Source organism: Barbus barbus (genome assembly GCF_936440315.1).
Source record: "Barbus barbus genome assembly, chromosome: 28".
Lineage (NCBI taxonomy): Eukaryota > Metazoa > Chordata > Actinopteri > Cypriniformes > Cyprinidae > Barbus > Barbus barbus.
This window is the reverse complement of record NC_136756.1, coordinates 20,949,294-20,970,923: the sequence shown is the minus strand read 5'-3', so window position 1 is coordinate 20,970,923 and position 21,630 is coordinate 20,949,294. Positions and strand designations below refer to the sequence as shown.

Genomic DNA, 21,630 nt, shown 5'->3' with positions numbered 1-21,630 from the left:
CGAAGTACAAATATTCAAGTACTTTACACCCCTTTATTACTCTCCTTCTCTATCGGTTCCTCTCTTTAAATATACGATAAAATTCTCCCTAGAGCTTCCCATAGCACCTTGTCTCTTTATCCTCCTACCCTGAGCATTATAAACCCCCTCGATTTTTTCTCATCTTTCAGCTTAGATAGACCAGCATGAGTTAGGATGGGATGCATGGAATCGATATTATTGATGAGTGATCAATCACATGCCTGCTCTGCATTAGAAAGTGAAAGCTGAGAGCGCAGATGGACCCAACCCTGATCCTTGATGACTGCATGTGAAATAGAGACAACGTTACCTTCAGTGGGGATAAAGTTCAGAGGTCCCGGTTCCTCAGGGAAGACTGCACACACCAACCGCAGGAGCCAGAAGATCCCGATGAAAGATCTGGCCACAGTCGTCATGGTAGAGGAGCTCCGGCACTATAACAGGAACATAGAGAAAAGAGTCAGGTGAGGTGGCAGAAGATTTAGCAGGATGCACATTTCTGTGAACTAAACAAGCACTTTGATGGATTCTAAAGCATCTCTAACATCACCCCAGAGATTAAGATCAGTAATTAAGTCATACACCAATAGAATTTGTGCCAGTCAGCCCTAATGGTCCAGTCGTTGTGGTGTGTCACAGAACTGTCATCAAAGACACGGGACCCAGGACTGAACTGCCCGGACATCTAACAAAAGGGCTTCACACAGAGGCAGGAATGGGGAGGGGGCCATGGGGCACATGTGAGTGGGAAGCTCTGTTTAAGAACCTAGAGAGCTGTCCTGCTGTCTACTGTTACAAAAAGCATCCTAACCAAAATAAGCATTGAAATTACTGATCTGAAATGCCCTAAGCACCAAATATATACTATAGGAATTTTTAAAAAGTCTTCATGAAAGAATTATAAGCCGTGAACCAAACCGATAACTTTGTTATTTTAAAAAAGTTTAAATAATGTGCATATAGCTTTGATTAACAACCTTGTAGCTCACTGTAGGTTTAGAGAAGAATTTTTGAATAAAGTAGTTTTTTTTTTTTTTCTTTGTGCACAAAAAGTATTCTCATAGTTTAATAAAACTCTGGTTAAACCACTGATGTTACATGGACTATTTTAATGATGTACTTACTACCTTTCTGGGCCTTGAACGTGGTAGTTGCTGTCTATGGAGGGTCATATCTTGAATATATCTTGATTTGTGTTCCAAAGATGAACAAAGGTCTTATGGGTTTGGTAATTAATTGACAATTAAAATTTTTGGGTGAACTATCCCTTTAAAGCAGGGGTGCCCAACCCTGTTCCTGGCGATCAACTGTCCTGCAAAGTTTAGCTCCAATTCTAATCAAACACACCTGCCTTTAATTTTCACGTGATCCTGAAAACCTTAATTAGTTGCTTCAGGTGTGTTTGATTAGAGTTGGAGCTAAACTTTGCAGGACAGTCGATCGCCAAGGACAGGGTTGGGCACCCCTGCTTTAAAGGCCATCTCTACTTGCAGTAATTTTCTCAAGTACACACATATGCAGCCGCACTCAAAAGTTATATGCAAAAAAAAAGTCACAATACCAACAGTAGGCCATACTTTAAAATTGAATGCCTGAAATAGACAGGCATTGTATTTTTCAGAACTCTAGCCCTCTTGAAAAAACAAAGACGGCAGAAAGAGAGAAGATGTGATGGAAACACAAATGTCACTCAAATTAAAGTGCAATGCAATCTATGTGGAAAATTACCTCTGCACTTCAGAGAGGCTCAGAGAAGCTCTGGAGAACTGTCACAATAGTATTGTCTGTAATAGTCTAACGTAATGGGACTGTCTGAAAAAGAGATTTCAATAGACAGATGATACATGTATGATTGCATGTATCTTTTACTGGTTTGAGATACACCAACACCATTTTAACAGCTTGAAACACATACAGAAAATTGCTGCATCAAGTTGATACACACTTTAGTTTTCCTCCATGAAAATGGTATCAAATCCTTGTGTTGTTCCAAACTGACTTTCATTCTGCAGTGAAACGCAATGGGAATATATTTTAAAGAATGTTTACACTGTTTTGCATATACAAGGAAAGTCAGTGGGGTCCAATACAACACTGGAACCGATCAACTTTCAAAAATAAATCACTACACTTTATTTCGATAGTCCACTTTAGACATGCTACTAACTATAAGTAACTTTTTAGCTACATGTCAACTACATGTCAACTCATTCTCATTAAATTGCAACTACATGTCTACTAACTCTCAGAGTAGACTGCTAGGGTAGGTTTAGAGTTAGTAGAATAAGTTGACGTATACTTGCAAAGTTTCTGATAGTTAGTATATTGTATGTTGTGCACCCATAAAAATAACGTGTTAGAAGATATTAAGCAGACAGTCTACTAATACTCTAATGACTGCTAGTTGACATGTAGTTGCAAAGTTACTTACTGTTAGTAGAATGTCTAAAGTGGACTATCGAAATAAAGTGTTACCAATAAATCTTGTTTTGTGTTCTGCAGTAGAAAGAAATGCATATAGGAATGGAACAACATGAGGTTAACTAATGAGAGTATTTTTATTTTTGGTTGAACCTTTTAAAACTTCAATATACTGGGTTTTGATTAAGCCAGAGGAACAGATCAAGAAAATTGAACAACAAAACAGAAAGCCATTCTCATCATAGCATAAGGGTCAATAATGGAAAACCAGAATTTATGAAAAGGCATAGCACGCTTTTCATACCTTTTAAATGAACTGTACAATGAACTGTTGTATTTGTACAAAAGAACGACTGAAAAACCTGGGAAATTATAAGGTCAGTTGTCATGCGTTTCTGATATATTTTCCACAGTGGTCAGTGGTTTCAATAGCATGAAACTCAATATATGAATGAGTAGTACTCAGCTCTCTGCTTGAGTGTTAACCAGCTGAGAACATTTGCTTTGAAACTTTAGTGGAAATGCTGTTACAGTCGCAGTGCAAACATAAACAAATCAGTGTCAGTTGAGCTTTTTAGCGCCATGTTAAGTGTTAAGGCGACACGTACATGTATTAAAATCCGACAGCCTCAATTTCTTTATTCAAAAAAAACCCTTCTCATTTTCCTGTGGCTAAGCGCCAATTGAGTTACACAATGCAAAGCAGCCAGCTCTCATTTGTCAGAGCGTGGCCTTGCTGTCCAAAACGCACACATGTACATGTACACACACACAACTACATCCATTGTGGGTCTATTTCTATAGTGAAATGGCTTGTGACGTTTTATCAGGACTAACTATCTTTCCAGGACATTTCTAGAATTCCTCCTATTGAAGTCTGAACAAGGCCACCCCACACTCTAATAGTTCAATACCCAATGCAGCAAATTATGCCCAACAATAGGCTTACATGAAGAAGAAAAAGAGAGAAAATGAAAAGAGGCCAAATGGGGAATGAAGGCAGACGGAACAGGATAGATTAAACTAGAAGACGCTGCCATAAGTTGGTATCAGTGATTCTATTGTATTGCTACAATTAATCATTTACGAGTATGCGCCAGGCCTCACACATTTAATTAGCATAATTAGAAACTCTGAGCTATAGAGTTTCAGGGGACAGCAAGCTAAACAGATGCAGAGGGGGTGAAGTTAATACAAGCTTGGATATAACCTAAACATTCCACTTTTAATTATGGCAAATGTCAATTCAGGTAACATGATTGGATCACAGATACCATACTAACATTCAAAGCTGTCCTAATAAATAAAGCTAATTCTTTACCATCAGAGATAGGAATTTTCTTGATTCTGGTTCAGATTCCTCTTAAGGAATCTAGCTCCTTAAATGGTGAATATTTATGGACGAAATCCAGTCATTTCAATGGGAAACCATGCAATTGTGAATTTCACAAGAGGGTGAAAGATTTCCCCATGTAGATATCGCAAAGGGTTCAAATTGGTCACATGAATTCACTGCATTGACCAACAGCACTCTGTTTGGTTTGAAGGTGAATTCCGTGTGAACTTTATACATCCCTACACTATAGCAGACAATGGACCTTTTTCGCAGATATTATACATCATAATGTAAGCACACCAAGTTACTTGTTCAAGGATTTGTGACACACTGGTTGTGCCGTGTCTGATTCACTAAAAAGAATCAAGGCATAAGAACAATTTCTTCAGAGATAAGATATAGGTACTGTATGAGTGTTGTATGAGTTTTATTTACTAAAAAGAATCGATTCATACGAGTCATTTGCTTAGAGATTAGATGCATTTGTTGCACTGCATGCATTTGATTTGCTAAAGAACTGGCTCATAAGAGACTGTCACGCAGGAATCAGACTACATTATCACGCTGTAGATTTAGTAGTGGTGTTGCACTGATGCTGAAAAGTAGTGGAAGAAATATTTTCATATTTTAGTAACCTGTTCCTCTTTAATCATTATGGGAAATGAATGGAAAAAATGGCATTGTTCAGCCAACAAGTAGACCTGACACACATACACTCAATCAGTTGTCAGCTGACATATTAGAGAGCTCAATCACGTTCAAAATGTTCAAAAACCCCACAGCACTACACACACAAAAAAACCCTTTATTTTTAGTAACTAGAGATTTTAACACTTAATTAATATTTGGCTTAGCTAAAGCCAACAACAATAGGACTCACATGCCTCTATAGAGGTTCCCCTGTCAATGTAATTACGAACGTTTGAGAAGGTAATTATCTGAACGAGGTCATTAAGATACCGTGAGAGGAGCATGGACGGGACGGCAGTATCTCTGACCGACCATTGAGAAGCTGTTACTTAAGATAACAAATCACTTAGCTAATCAATAATAGCTTGGTAGCGTAGGCTGCTTAATGAGCTCTGATCTACTGCCAATAGTTTCAGGAATGATTGGTCAATTGAGACCAGAGAACAAAAACAAAGGAGGTGGCAACTCCAAGCTACAGATCATGAGCAGAATGAGTATCTGGAGAACCGCCCCCATGCTAATGTCAAGGTGCATACTCGAAATTTCAAGGACGTTAGACCTGGTTGAAATTCAAATGCTTTGTGTATGAATAAGGTTATTATGAGACCTATTCTCTGCCTTCAAAAAGCACAAATGTTCAGATGATATGTATTCTGGGTAAAGGAACAAAAGCACTGATTTCATTACGGACCCCTGAGGGATTTGAACACGATAAATCATCTAAGGATTTGAGAGCAAACTTCATTTATGTGTGTCCCAGATAAAAAAAAAATGATAATGAGAGAAGAGAGTGGCATTAATGAGAGAAGTGATCAGTAATAAAGGCATGAATTAACGCATGCATTATCAGCCCCGAATGATCACAGAGAACAGAAATTAAATCGCTATCCGACATTCTCTTCTAATTTGTGAATCTGAAGGTAAGGAATGTCTTGGCACAGTTGAACAGCTACAGCATATCATAGTCTATAACGGATCAATTCACTTACATAAGGCCCCTACAGAGAGCACATCCTGTTGCAAGCAGCAGCAATAGAACATTTGCCGTGTGAAATTGCTTCACGGCCTGGCCTTGACCTCTCATGAAACCCACACTGTGACCTCATATTATCAAATTTGCCTTAAAGGCTCCTGGATGCAAACCATGTTGATCCACTACTAAGGCACTACTAATCCATTTTTTTGGCATCTCAGCATATAGTTTTCTATAATAATCAGCCATTTTTCTATCATTTTGAAAGCAGTTTATCACAACTTATTACATGAAATGAACTCCTGGATGACAATTTGTTTTTCCAAAGCAAAGCAGGCTTGTTTATATAGCATATTTCACAATGGTAATTCAAAGTGCTACAATAGAAATAAACATAACAGTAAAAAGAAAAAAAAAATTATATAAAAAAAAAATAGGCAAATTTCTTTATAAAAAGAATAAAAATCTTGAACAAAATAAGACATTTCAAACAGCGTTTCAACTGTTTTTGTCCAAACAATGAAAGTCAATAAGTGTAAATAAAAGTCAAGTCCAAGGTTGTTTTGGACCTTACTGACTAACTGCATGGACAAAAACAGTTAAAACTTTTAAAATATCATATTTTTGTGTGTTCAGAAAAGTCATGCAAGTCTGGAATGACATGACTGAGTAGATGACAGAATTTTAACTTGCGTGAACTACATCTTTTAAGATTTCTCTTTTGTAATAAATACAGTTTTATTTTGGGTGAGCTATCCCTTGAAAAAGAAGGTGGCAAAGCACAACAGAGAATAAGAGGGAAAAGAAAAACAGCAGAAAGGTGGGGGAAAAGCAATTTGGATGTAGTATCGGAAGCCGAACGTTGACTACGTAGGAAGAGGCCAAAAATGCCTGGAATGCTTTCAAAGCAGTGAAACTGGCAGAACCTGGAGCCAAGAGGAGGCTGATTTCTTTCCTGAACATAACCTAAAATACTGCTCCGGTGACCCGAGACGGTTAACCTCCGTCTCTGACCCCAGGGGAAATGGGCCAAGCCAGCCAAAAACCATATCAGAGACTAGCAGCCACGGTCTGGACTGCCATTCAGTATTTACTGCCCTCTGTTTCTGGATAGCATGACGTCCAATTCACTCTCCTGTTCTGCCACAACCGTTTTAATAGGTTGTTTTCCATACTCAGTCAAAGCCCCGAAGCCATTCATCAGGGCAGTTTAAAGCAGCCCGGTGACTCCTGCTAGATTTTTTCATGGTGAATGAAACATGAAATTAAAGATCTACTTAATGGTCTATTCACATCAAAGACCTTGTGTTGCATTATAAAGATACATAGCATCATTCCATAACTCCTGACAGGGAAAAGAGAGGCACACGTTTTTCCCATGGAGCAGTAATCCTGATTCTGAATTGATGGAGTGTGGCGTCAGGTTGAACCAGCAGAGCAGCGTCTTCTCATGCAGAGACACCCTGAGCTATTTTTCACTCACTGCAGACATGAAAAACACCCAGACAAATACAGCAATCTACAAAAACGGTATGAATCAAGCTAGGGCTGCATACACACACACACACACACACACACATCGGGAAACAGGGAGAACCGTAGACAGATGCTGCTTAACAGCTTTGGCGAAAATATACGAGAGCTAAATGAACAAACTGTGCCTAAGCTAACAGCTGGGGAAATTGGCTTTTCTCTAGGTCAGGCCTCATTCCAAGACGGTGAAATCGTCTTTCACCATTAAAACTACAGGTTTCATCTGAGCTCTATTCACTTATACAGACTGTTTGTTAATCAGTACTAACGTTTGATGCAAAATAGAGCATACTGCTGCGGTTGACCCTGAGTTAGTTCTCAATACCTCAAAGGAATCATACAACACCAGTTTCGGAGAACAAGTCTCTTATGCTCACTGAGGCTGCATTTATTTGATTAAAAATACAGTAAAATCAGCAATATTGTGAAATATTATTACAATATAAAATGACTGTTTTCTATAGGCCTATATGTTAAATTCCAATTTATTCCTAAGGGTGGCAATGCTGAATTTTCAGCAGCCATTACTCCAGCCTTCAGAGTCACATGTTCCTTTAATGTTCAATCTAATATGCTGATTCGGTGCTCAAAATGTATTTCTTATTATTATCAATGTTGGAAACTTGTGCTGCTTAATATTTTTGAGGAAACAGTGCTTAATTTTTTTTAGCATTCCTTAACAAATAGAAATTAAAAATAAAAACACTTATAAATCTTTTGTAAAATTGCAGATGCCTTTACTGTCACTTTTTAACAATTCAATGCATCCTCGCTTAATAAAAGTATGAATTTCCTAAAAAAAAAAAAAATCACTATATAAACTGAAAATGAAACAGACTCAAGAACCTAGAACTAACTCTTCTACTGTATGTGGATTCTTACATATCTTACAAAGGATTGTGACTGTATTCATAACATTAAGTTTAGATACTGAAAATACTGAGTCGACGGGCAAAAGTCCTGTGTTTTAATTCACCTTGAGGGCAGTAATAAGAGATTTAATGGCCAAACATCATCATAAACACATCAGAAGCCGTACAGCAGACTGTGGCAAGGTCGACCTCTCACCTGGCTGACGGCTTCATGCTCTGTAAATCATGTACGTAACAGATGAAATGGAAACAACTCTTCATCGTTAAAAGAAGGAAAAAAGACCGCTGAAAGATTAAAGCTATCCCATCCATCATATCCACTGCCGTAAAAACAAGCCAAGCAAAAACAGGGAGGTGATAATCCACTGCACAGTCGTAAATAAAACGAAAAGTTCAGGCTAATGACTAAGACGACTTGCAAGGATCACGAAGTTCCAGGGCTGACAAGCTTTACTTGCCTGAGACTCCCATGGGGCTGTGAATTAACTAACAAAAATACCCCGCAGAATCCTAATATCTCAATTGTGCGCATCACAAGCTGTCAGGGTTTTATTTTTTATTTATTATTATTATTTTGAAGGAGTCGGAAGAGGAGGAGAAATGGGGATGAAAGAGAGGGCTGAAGATTACTAGGAGGAATGAGAACCGAGAAGGACAGATAGGCAGACGTGTGCATGAGTGTATGTGTGTCACGCTCGTCATGCAAAATTAACGTCTTTAGGGATGATGCACGCTGTAGCAGAACGGCAGTACTGAGCTCATACGAATAGAAATACATAGAAAAACAATAAACACCTCCCCTCATAGCATATGGTTCAGCAGAGCATCTTATAAATATCACTCCTCTGGGAATTAAGTTTCGTTTTTTTGCCTCTCGTTAACTTTACTACACTAATACATTACATGCTCTAGATGTAAACTAAGCTCACTAAAAATAGGAAACATCTGGTTCATATTCCCCTCAAAATCACAAATATTTTAAATAAAGAAAATTAAGTCTTATTAACTTTTTTTATTTTACATTATTTTCATGACAAATGCACACATTTTAACAAATCGTTCATATACACCATAGCTACAATAATGCAAAAACATTATTATTTAAATAGTAAAATTGCTACTATAAGTATACACTGTAGTAAGCTGTTGTATTGAATTTCATTTAACTTGGATAAGAGAGAAAATAATGTCTGATTATGCATACTTGCCTGTGAGATGAGCTACTCTTTTCAAAAGTATCAAGAAATTAGTTCCAAAAGGACAATGCCTACATGTCCAGATCTTCATCAACCATCAAAAAGTTATCCATCAAATCTAGTATATACTCCAAGTATTCTGTACACAGCCATTGTGTCTAGACATCCTGATTTTCATTATATGCGAATTACAGCAATATGAAGTTGGAGGAAAATGTGCTTATATGCCATGAAAATAACATCACAGTCCAAAACATTGTTATGGTCCTAAAACTGGCTTCATTTTTATTATGCAAAACCTTGTTTCTTTTTTCTTCTAATTTGGGGGGTGAAATATAACACGGACGTTTCTCCATCAGATTCACTCATAAAGCAGCAGTTAGTGAGTGAATTAGTGTGCAAATAGCTGTTTAAATTCCAGATGCAAAATATCGATGAGTATGGGAGCGCTCATATCTCGCCGTTTCTCAGTGCTAGCGTTGCTTCAGGCAGTCTTTACAGCCAACACACCGATCTGTGGACACATATTTATTCAGTTCATCATTCGTCCATCTGCTCTTCCTCTCTCTCCATCACGGCTTGTTTGTCTGTACCCCCTCCTTCCCCTCTCTCCTCCTTCCCTCCAGTCTCCCCTATTGCTCAAATTCTCTCCACAAAATAAGCCACCTGCTCACCCAATTTACTGAGATAAATTTCCCACCCAATCCAAAAGCCATACAGGTGTGTGCATGTGCATAGGTTTGTGGAGGGAGGATGTTGCTCTCTCGTTTTCAGGATGAATTTATGTCAGTTCTCTGTCAGTGCACAACGATACATGGAATAGCAGGGAACACATTCACAACGCATGCCAATCAAACCCATTCTGAGCCCGCTAATTATTGAGTATACAAGGTGGCGGCACACACAGAGATGCGCGTGCACATGTTGTGAATATCTGCATGTTGCAGGCTGCGCTCCAAGCACAGGGCTGAGATGAGAGAGAGAGTGGTCTGATTCCTCACCCTGGCTGACAGGCATAATAATCAGAACAGAGCATTACCAACCAGGTCAACTATACATCTCTCTCGTTCTCTTATTTCCTTCCTCTTGTCTCATTTCCTCAAATGTCAGGTTAGTTTTCTCTGCTATTTTGCATTCATACCCTGCTGAAAAGACTTGCATATGTTGTGCCTGGATGCTTGAGTTATGCTGATGTTTCAAGCAGGCTCCTTAAAGTTTAAAATTAAAACCCTGTCATTGTTTACTCACCCTCGTGTTGTTCCAAACCTGTATGACTCACCTGGAACACAAAATGAGAAATTTCAAAGAATATATTGGTCTGTTCATTTGCAATAAATGGGGGCTGAGGCTTTCTAGTTTCAAAATTATGTAAAAAGTATCAAAAGTGGTCCATAGGACTTGTACACTAAAGTCTTCGGAGGACATTCTTTCTATGAGAAACCGGAATTTAAGTCAAAATTAGGGATTCTGAACAGTATATATTGTTTCATAATATACTGTATTTGTCTAATTTTAAAAATGCTAAAACTAAAATCAGTGTTATTTTGGTATTACTTATATACTATTATAGTGTTAAACACATAGTTTAATATTTTAAATCAGCTTTCATTGTTCATTTTAGTTGCAGTAATTCTGCCCTTTTTTAATTAGTTTAAAATTTTGTATATTTATTTATAATATCTATATTTAGCTTTAATTTCATTTCAGTTTTTAGTCATTTTGGTACTTCTAACTTAAGTTAGTAACTTATAACTTATTTCAGTTAGTTGCCAAGACATTTCTAATTTACATTTTTCATCTAATATTTACATTTTATTTAATTTCAGCATTAGTGCAATTACCAAAAAATAAATTAACAATAACAACACTGACCAGTACCAGTGAAGTGAATTTAGGCATCATTACAAACGAAAATATTAATTCTGAGGTTTGCTAAAGCTTACATTTATCAAATCTATAAGGTTAGAGTTATTAAATTATTAAAATAGTGTTTTTAAAGATTAACTTTAGATTAACTTTGCTGTCATGTAATGTTCACTTAATCTAAATGTAAAATGGGTGGAATAAGCATGTACAATTAAATACAATTATTATAAACAAATAAAAAAAAATGTAGACCAATACAAGCTACAAAGTACCAAAGCTCAAAATTTCCAGACACTCATTCAGTGCAGCCATGCAGACCAGTATAATTCATGAGAATCATCTTTGGAAAGACGTAAGGGTGAGTAAATGGTAGAATTATTACTTTCAGGTAAACTAACCTAACCAGCACCCAAATAACACCACTTAACCAGTACAAAAAAGAAAAAAAAAAAATCATACTGATCTTTGAGCAGGGTATGCATTAATTGCAAACGCCTCTACACCCCCGTGTCTTTCTCTGTGCCATTTCAACGTGGCTTATTTATGACAGGGTGGAGGTTGCACATTGTCGTTTTAGCTGAACATGGGAAAACTTCCTCCTCTCTTTCACTCCCCATCAGTGTCCTCTCTCACGACTCCTTATCAGACCTCAGACAGCCTGTCTGTGCAGCGCTCTGTTTATGGAAACACTGTAGAGAGGGATTTCTGCAGAGGGTGTGCGTGCAGTATCCTGAAAGCATACCAAATGTGAAGGGTGTATGTGCGTGTGTATAAGCACTTTGAGAGTGCACGTTGTGTGTTGTTTTGGATTGAGCCGTACCGGCCTTTCTTTTGGATGGAATAGGTGGATGGAATAAGGTTTGATGTTTACGGAGTCCGTTGCTAAGGAGATGAGAAACGAGGGACAGATTTAGTCATAACAGAGGCAGAGACTGATGGAGCAACCAAAGCCATTCAGAGAGAGAAAAATAACACACTCTGATTAAAAGAAGTAGAAACAGAGAGAGAGGTAGGGACAGAAGACGACAAAAATTATGGCAAGACAAAAACAACATGGGGTGCTTTCTGCATTTGTGAAAATATAAAGTGCAGAAGGACAAAGAAAAAGAGAATGGGCAAAGAAAAAGAGAAGAGAGGGATTAACAGAGTGTGAAACCATTATGCTGAAAGAATGAAAGCCTAGAGCCCATTAAAAGCCCTATAGGCGATGACATGGATGTGTGCGCGCGTCTGGAGGCCTGAAATGCAGCATTGGCACACAGATAAATATGCTATCGAATGCAGTTGAGATGAAGACAGATGTAGCTTTGACCCTGCTGACCTTTTCTTTTGCTTCACAATATCTGGTGTTTACTTACTCCTATCTGAATCGTTCCACACACCCATAAAATCTCAGACAGTGCCTGAAAAGCAAGATTCAAGATTCAAGATTCAAGATTTTTATTCGTCACATACACAATTATACAGAGTATAATCAGCAGTGAAATGTAAGTCAGGTCCGCTCCAAGGACAGTGCAATTGTATAGACCAATATTAAGAAAAAGAAAAGTAGAAAAAAAAAAAAAAAAAGAATAAAATAAAAGATAAAAAAATATAAATTTAAATGTGCAGGTCAGTATGTTGTTGACATAAATAGTACTATAACAGGAATGTGCAAAAAAGTTGTACAGGGTATTTAAATAGCAGCATATGAGGTAGAAAAAATTATGAATAGCTTATTGATATAGTGATATTTACATGGAGTCAAGTGATGTTATGACACAGAGTTAGAATTTAGGAGCCTGATGGCCTGGGGGAAGAAGCTCCTCCTAAGTCTCTCAGTTTTTGCTATCAGGCTACGGAAGCGCTTACCAGATGGAAGCAAAGTGAATAGTCAGTTACCAGGGTGATTTGAGTCCTTGATCATTTTAACAGCTCTACTTTTGCAGCGTTTGAGGTAGATGTCCTGCAGAGAGGAGAGAGCAGACCCTGAGATGCGCTCAGCTAAGCGCACAACTCTCTGTAGTGCTTTGCATTCCTGATTGGAGCTGTTTCCATACCACACTGAGATGTGATTTAGTCAATACACTTTCTATGGTCCCTGAATAGAAAGTTTTCAGGATGCGGTCTCATCGTTGTTGGCGATGAGGCCCAGAACCACAGTATCATCAGCGAATTTGATAATAGATGTGGAGCTGTGAGAGGACACGCAGTCATGCGTGTAGAGAGAGTAGAGCAGGGGACTCAGGACACAGCCCTGTGGGGCTCCTATGTTCAGAGTGATGGAGTTTGAGGTGAACTGGCCAAATTTCACCACTTGAGGTCTGCCGGTGAGGAAGTCTTGAATCCAGTCACAGAGTGAGGAGTTTAGGCCGAGGTCTGTGAGTTTAGAAGCCTGCTTGATGGAGACTATAGTGTTGAAAGCTGAGCTATAGTCAATGAATAGCAGCCTTACATAATTCCCATTGTTGCTGTCCAAGTGTGTGAGGGAAGAGTGGAGGACGTGAGAGATGGCATCGTCTGTAGATCTGTTTGGGCGATAGGCAAACTGAAGAGGTTCCAAGGTATCAGGGATGGAGGAGCAGATGTGGCTCTTAACAAGTCTCTCAAAAAGTTCTTAGGCACAGGGATTATTACGGATTTTTTAAATGAGGTGGGAACCACGGAGGTAGCAAGGGACTCATTAAAGATAGACATGAACAAACCAGCGAGCTGATCAGCGCAGGACCTCAGAACACGGCCGGTTATCCCATCAGGTCCGGCTGCTTTCCTGACGTTCACTTTCTTTAGCGCCCTCCGAACCTCATCCTCTGACACGGTGATTACAGGATCATCGCTGCTCTGCCTGCTGCTTCCTGACGCACTGGTTGGCAGAGACGCACTGCTGCCGTTGCATTCGAAACAGCCGAAGAAGGTGTTTAACTCGTCGGCCAGCAACGGATCTGCTCTCACCTCCGCGGAGGATTCGTTTCCGAAGGCACAGATGGTCCTCAGTCCCTGCCACATCCGTCGAGAGTCATTGAGCTGGAAATGAGACTCAATTCTCTCTGGATCATTGCTACACTGTAAAAAATGATTGTGATTTTAACGGTAAAAAACTGTGAAAATGCTACGGTAAAAACCTGTTACATGGTTAACGGAAAGTTCCTGTAAAATTTACAGGGAAAAACCGTAAACTGACGTTCCCAGAATTCCCTGCGTTCCATTTCAAATTCTGTTTGAATTTGACGTTTTTTCTTTGAAATAACTGTTTCTTCTTAGTTTTTTCTTATCAGTTATGTTTATTAGGGTTGTATGTTACATCTAATATTGTTAAATGAATGTTTCTTGCATATTTCAGTTTAAGGAGTCTCACCATGATGGTGTTTAGTGTTTGTGTGAATGACACTGTGCACCTTCTTTATATGCTATTATTTAAAATTTGCTTGTAATGGGCTTTGGCTCATCGTGTGACTTTCTCATCATCACCTGCATTTGGTGGTTATAAGAGTATTTCAAAAGGAACAAAACAGATTTCAGTACTTTAATAGGTTGGTATATTAAGATTATGTCAGTTAAAGAAATTACGGTAGTTAACTGTAAATTTAAGTTAAAACTGTAAAACCTAAAACATTGCTACCGTATTTTATACGGTAGAATTCTGGTAACCACAGCTGCCAGTTTTTTACCGTAAATTTTACGGATTTTTTTTTTTACAGTGTACACTCAGTTCAAGAATGCCTACAAAGCCCGCTCACTTCCGGCTTTTGGTAAATCGGACCATGTCGCCATTTTTCTCACACCGGAATATAAACAAAGCCTCGTTCAGGATCCCCCTGCAGAGAGTAGTGACGTGCTGGTCCTCCCACTCAGAAACAACAAAAAACACTACTGTCTGATTTCCAAATAAATAATTCGAATAAACCGTTTTTTAATGAAACTATGCATAACGACCAGTGTGGTTATTTTCCCGACTCCTATAACCCAGGCCTTTTAAGTGAATCAAAAAAACAAAAAACATTACTATAGTACGATTCCTGAACAAATACTCTTATAAACCATTGCTTTTTAGTGTATCAGAACCATACAGTATGAACAATGTTTCTGAATTGATTTTGAATTTGAACAAATTATTCTTATAAGTCATTTATTTTCAGTTAATAAAAAAAAAACTACACTACAAGAAGTGTAGATTCTCAAATGAGTGATTTTCATGAACTTGCTCTTTTTGGTGAATCAAAACCACACAGCATGAATAGTGCAATATGATTCCTGAACAAATGGCTCTTATGAACAACAAGTGAATCAAAACGATTCAGCAAGATCAGTTTAGTTGAACTAATTTTTGAACAAATTCTTTTATTTTATTATTTTTTTGCAGATACATACAGCACAAGTGTAGTCTGGTTCCCAAATGAATGGTTCTCATGATACGGTTCTTTAGACATTGTGACCAGTGACTGTTATGAACTGGTTCTTTTAAAAATTATTCTTGAACAAATGATTCATAGTAGCCTGTTCTTTTTAGTAAATGAAAACCAGTTTAGTCAAACTAAAGAACTGACTTTTATCATGATTTGGCAATGGAATTGCTCTTTTTTTTTTTTTACCATCAAAATGTTTCTTCTTCAAAATTACTAAAAGTCACAGAATCAAAACTAGAATCTTTAAATTCCTAATGATTCTCACCCTAAACTGTCACAGCACTGTTTTGTAACAGTTTATGCTTGGAATGTGACTGCACTCATCCAAGTGTCAGAAACAATAACAAACACTCAAGTCGCTCAATAAACATAGGTACAGAGCGACTGAAAGCGTTTTACGGTTGTCTTCCTTAAAAGCAGCCCTGGTCACACCGGTTTAAATGGCAACGGAAGGCATGTTTTGCATTCATGCCAATTAAACCCGAAGCTTTGTGCAAGGCCTAGTAAGCACAATCGATCAAACAAGCTCACATGCTTGTATATTGACATTTTGGAGGGGTTCATTCCTGTGGCCAGGGGCTAAGAGGAAACCCCAACCATATCCAAAAAAATTAATCAATGAGGGGGGAGAGGCTCCAATCCAATAAAAGATGTGAATATCTCTCCCGTTTGTTTATATTCCATGTCGTCCTCTCTGAAACGTACTCTGGTAATTGGCAGAGCCAGAGCCGTGTAGATCCGGCCGTGTTTGTGTGGGGTTTAAGAGCGCTGTTACTCAATTGCCCGCTATCTGAAGGCCTCCGCCGTGGACTACAGGGAGCAAATAATGGACTCTTTTCAAACCCAGACAGCGTTAACATGAGAGGAAGACGCAGCACCCTTTAGTGAGAGAAAGAGTTGAGGAGGTCATAAATGAATTTTTGGCGGTAGAATAAGACGACAGGGAGATAAAAAGCAGAGAATAGGGAACACGAAAGATAAATGGAGGGCTCGATGGACTGGACATTTGGTTGTAATGCTGCCTCTCTCCCGCTCTCACACAGAAACAATTTTGCTCACGACAAGATAAGGACAGGCTTCTCCAAACCTTCATTAGCCTCAAGTATATCTTTCCCTCTTGCTCTCTCTCTGTACAAACACAAAAAAAAAACAGGAGCCAAGAAGAGGTTTGGCATCAAATGCAATTTAATGGCCTTTGTTTTATGGCTAATGGGAAATATAAATTTGCAGTTACGCAATTAAAATAATGGTTTATTAGAACTAAAAATTATCAGTCTGTAAAATTAATTCATACAAACTAGTATTGCTTTTGTAAAACTGACAGCATGAGGACACCATGAAATCTTCCGTGTGTTGAAATATTTCCTATAGACTTCTTGGGATGCGATTTATCAAAGCGTATTTCTCTTTTTTTAATAGCAAATAGACTTTAGTTTTTATCAAAGCTATGAACATGATTTGCTACTAGCTAATCAATTGCCGGGACAAGGATCACTTTTAAATATTATTTTAATTTATTAATATAATGTAATTTACATGATTTATCATATAAATGTATAATGTTTATATAATTTATATATAAATAGTAAATATTATAAATATTATATTTAATGTAATATTATAATAAGGATATTAATTAAAGTTTTTAGCATCTTGTAGAATCATAAACAAATGAACACTCCCAGTTTTAATAAAACGTTTGGTATTTCTGCTGTAATTATGATATTGTTGCATGTTTTCAGAGGAAATGTGTTATGAGGGTCCTTAGAAAATTGGGTTGGACAAGAGAGGGCCTTCAGATCAAAAAGAATCAAATCACTTTAAAGCTTCTAACTGGACAAAACGTTGTGCAGTATAAGTAATCAATATTTTTGCTCCCTTTTCCTGCAAATTTTAATGCATATATCTGCTAATTGTAAATGTAGTCAACATTTAGGAGTACACTAGCTGGCTGTACTACTAACAAAATTTAACTAAAAGCCACACAAAAAAAAAAAAGAATTTTGATTTCACAGGGTCTTCAACGTGATTTAGCATAGTTGGAAATGTTCCTGGATCGACATCCTTTGATGGCCCGGGAAGACTGGCCAAACCTTAATTGTATCCATTACCCATTCCTAAAATCAGAAGGAAACACAATTTTGACAAAAATGCTGCTCAAGCCACAAATCCAGCTCTCAAACCTTAAAATCCGATTGGTTGACTCTGAATGTTGCAGGACCAACAAGTTTGTTGATCCAGGCACATGTCCTACCTGGCAAAATCACGTTGTTTAGAACTTTTCAAAGATTGATACTCCAGAAGACAGGTCATGACCAGTGAATGACTCCCTCGCTCAGATTCACAGCCTCTGTTGACAGAGCCAAGACAGCATATGCGCTAACTGCGTAACTAACTGTGAAACTGAGTTTTTCCCATCTCTCTCTGTCTTTGCGTCAAGCTTAAGGCATCCACACTGCTACTGGGCGCTATGGCAACAGGAGATCCCCCACCATTCTCAGTGTATTTACGAAACAAGATTTTCCTGCTGAATCTTGTAGAAGACAATGAACAATAACCCTCCAGTCTGTTCCAAAAGCAAAAGCAAGCAAATATCATGGTCCCATCGAGATGATCCAGTTCTTTGAGGTCTCTGAGGTTTAACCACGTGGAGCTAAATATACTTTAGTCTAGACTAATCTAAAAGATGCTCAGGCTCACAAATAGGCTGTGCTTCCTCACATGCATTACAGTTAATTGTGCCATTTACTGCTGGCTCATTGATGAAAACATCAGTCTGGCTGGATATGAGCCATGAATGAGGCAGAAGATGCATTTGATAAAGTTAGCTGCCACAAGTACACAGCTTCTAAATATGCTAATTAGGATGAGCCAGCGTCAAGTGTTTGTTTCTCTGTTTGTTCTTGGCAGGATAGGGTGATAATTATATCATAAGGGATGAATTTGAACAATTTTGAGAGAAAAGTTTGCAGAAGTTAACGATTAAAGAGCATAAAACAACTGCAGTGATTTTATATATACATATACACTGTATATAACTTTTCTTACCCCTATTTATTTATTTTATTATTATTATTATTATTATTTTTACAAAATCTGACTAAATTTACTTAATGGCTTATGATTTATGGTTCAAACAACAAAAATGCAAATTGCAAAAACTTTAATTTATTTATTAACTTTAATTTTAATAGAAATAAACTTGTGAGTTTGTTATATATAAATATACACGCAGCCTTTCCAACTAAATGTCAGGACCTTTTAGCATAATAATATTCATAAATATTATACAATCAAAAATATAATTAAAAGAGAAAAAAAAAGGCCAATGGAGTACGAATTTAAAATAAACAATTCAACCTGGTATAATCTAAGAGCATCTCTGCAATATGTCTGTATCAACTTTCAAACCCAAAAATACGCCCTTGGTGAGATCTGAAAGCTGTCAGTTGTCATTCCTCTTAAGTGCTTACTCACAGAAACCAGCTCTCTCTGTAACTTCTTTAATGCTTCTCCCCTTTTATTGCTCCTCAGATGCTCAGAAAAACTGGAACTCAGTCATAGAAAATCCTGTCAGCCCCTGATCAGCTCAGCTGGAAACCCCAGAGATTCATAAGGCAGTGCCTCTCCATCTCTGCTGCTAAATATGACAAATCATTTGTCCTGACTCAACACTTTCTCACACCGTCCTCCTCAGCAACACTGTGAGATGATATAAGACATGAAGACCAGCCACAGCGGAGGGAAGAAAAAAGGCAGTGTAAGGAAGATTCCTCGCTCCAAGAAGAGGTTCACGCTAATGAATGCTGTGTGGGATGATTTGGCCTTATGATTGTAATCAGGCCTTGTGTCAGTGTCTGAAATGATGAGGGCAGAGAGATCATAGAACACTGGTTAATGGAAAAACCAAGAATTCACAGATTGTAGAGCATGGTTCCCTTAGAAAAAAACACCATAATATTATAGATGAGAACTTTCTTAAAATAGATTCCTCTCAGTACTTACGAGGAAGAAATATAAATAAAATACAATGCCATTGCCAAAATGGTGACATAATTTCAATTATACATTTAAAGTGCATGCCAATGTCTATTCTGTCATAATTTACTCACTCTTGTGTTGTTTCTTTCTTATTTATTACATCACACACTCCTCAAGTACAACTTCATATAACCAGTGGTTTTTATCCACTACAAAGAACTGACTGAAGAGTAATTTATTCTTGGAATCAGACTACACTGGTTGTGTTGCGTTTCAAATTCATTTGGTGAATCAGACTACATTGATTGAGCTATGCGTTTTTGATTTTTTTTTTTGTGCGCTCTGTTTTTGATTTACAAAAAGGAACCAGAAAACTGATAAAAGACTTATAACAGTCATTCTTTTGATGCACTGATCACTAAGTTTTGGACCGTAGATTCAGAAGCATGCATTAATAGTGCAGGAAACAGTATTTGACTATGGTGTTCAATCCACATCAGTCGTTAACGAAACGTGATCCAGAATTTAACATTTTTTAACACGACAAAATAAGGAAATAGTTCTCAGCTCCCAAGCCTACATGGCATTATCACATTTTTCTATAAAATAACTTACAGTACCATGCAAAAACTATGAAACACTATGGCAACCAAATAAATCCCTCTTTCTTGTCACACACACACACACACCAAGTGCTAGGATTTAAGTTCTCTGTAACAATGCAAATCACTGTAAAGTACATGGAAATGTGGTTTGTTTATTCTGTGGATCTTAGGTACTTGAGGGCACATTCTCCTGTGCTTGGCTAATGGTAAAAGCTTTTCTCCCTCTATTATCTCATCCCTTCACCTACACACACACACACTTCTCCTTAACGTACTTATCTTACCCTTCCTTTTCACTCTTCTCCCCTCGCCTTTTCCATAATCCATAAGAATAATCCCACCCACAGCCAAACTCCAAAGCCTGAAGTCTAGCTCCATCCTGGTCTCAGAGACATAATTTACAAGTCTAATCAGAGATCATGATAATTACAAATGGCATTTGAATAAATCTGATTAATGTTTAACACGAGCTCTGTGCTTACCGTGTCCGGAATGTTTAAACACAGGCAAAGGGGAGTAAATACTTTCCCGTCTGTCAGCGAGTTGCAGGGATTTGTGAATCAAACAGAGCTGCACTTATAGCTCAGGGCGAAGCCCGATGTCAAGGACCGTGGCTTGGATTTAGGGAGGTATCTGGAGGCCCCTTTTTCAGCCTGACGGAGTTAGTTAGCGCTAGTTAGTAGGGTTAGCGTGACTGACATCACCTTTGGGGGACAGGTTTAAAAATAGGCACTGAGGAAGGCACTCAATAGGAAGCTAATTAATATATGTTTTGAGTTAGTCTTTCTCCACAGCCAGCCATTCAAAGGCTAAGTTACTGCCATTGAGATCAACGGGATAGCTTTCTGCAAATATTTTATACCTTCTTTGATTGACACTCACCTGAGCTCTGACCCCAACAACTCCTATAGTGCCAGTAAAATCAGCTGTGAAACTCACGGTCTTACCAACGAAAGGCTCCGCAAATTCTTCCATACTGCTCTTCCTCTCATTTGAGAGGGTTTTCCATTGATCATTAGATTTCCTCTTTATCTTTAATCAAAAGGTTTCAGAAACTCTGATGTTTAATTAATGAGGCACTGAACGCAAGGCCCACTCACTGGCTCAGAGAACCAGCTTTAATTAAATATTCATGAGCTGTCGACTGCTAATTATAATGCTAGTAATGTTCCTACTCAATAAAGATGACTCAATAAGGAGTTGAAATTCACGAAAAGGATGGTAACAGCAACGATGAGCGTGAAGACGATGATGATAATGAAGGCTAGTAACTTTCACCACAATCCATACAACCCATCTGGAAAGCACTAAAGCTCTGCTCAAACTTTCATTCGATGAGGGAGCACTGGAAGAGCACGAGTCTAATTAAAGGGAATAAAACATCAGGGATTGTGTTCAGCTCTGTATCACACACCCGTGAGTATCAGGCATGTGAGATGCTCAAAGGCAACCCCTTCCACCTCTTAATGACAGATGGAGAGGAGGACGGTGACTGTGGAACGTGCAGATAAATGGGCTGTTCTGTTTCTTTCTCTCTCTGTCTTTCTCCGAGTGAATAGATTAATGTGAGGTGCCGGTATGAGTCTCTCTCAGATTCAGACGTGATGCGTGGCAGTGTGAGTGCTGTAGTCGTGCCGCAGATAAGATGTGAATATGAGGTGTGTGTAGGCAAAACCAAGACTCACACCAGCCTCTAACCAAAAATACGATACTTTGTGTCCACTGATACAGAAAACAATCCACACAACCTAGCC

General features: G+C 38.1%; 1 protein-coding gene across 1 annotated transcript in view; it reads right to left on the bottom strand.

Annotated features, from left to right (window-relative positions):
- Positions 1 to 21,630, bottom strand: part of sema6bb (sema domain, transmembrane domain (TM), and cytoplasmic domain, (semaphorin) 6Bb) — a 121,240-nt gene that overhangs the window by 55,680 nt on the left and 43,930 nt on the right. The window contains exon 2 of the mRNA XM_079382812.1: positions 332 to 455. Within this exon, the coding sequence (XP_079238938.1) occupies positions 332 to 437 (106 nt within the window). The 5' untranslated portion in view covers positions 438 to 455. The remainder of the gene's footprint in view (positions 1 to 331; positions 456 to 21,630) is intronic.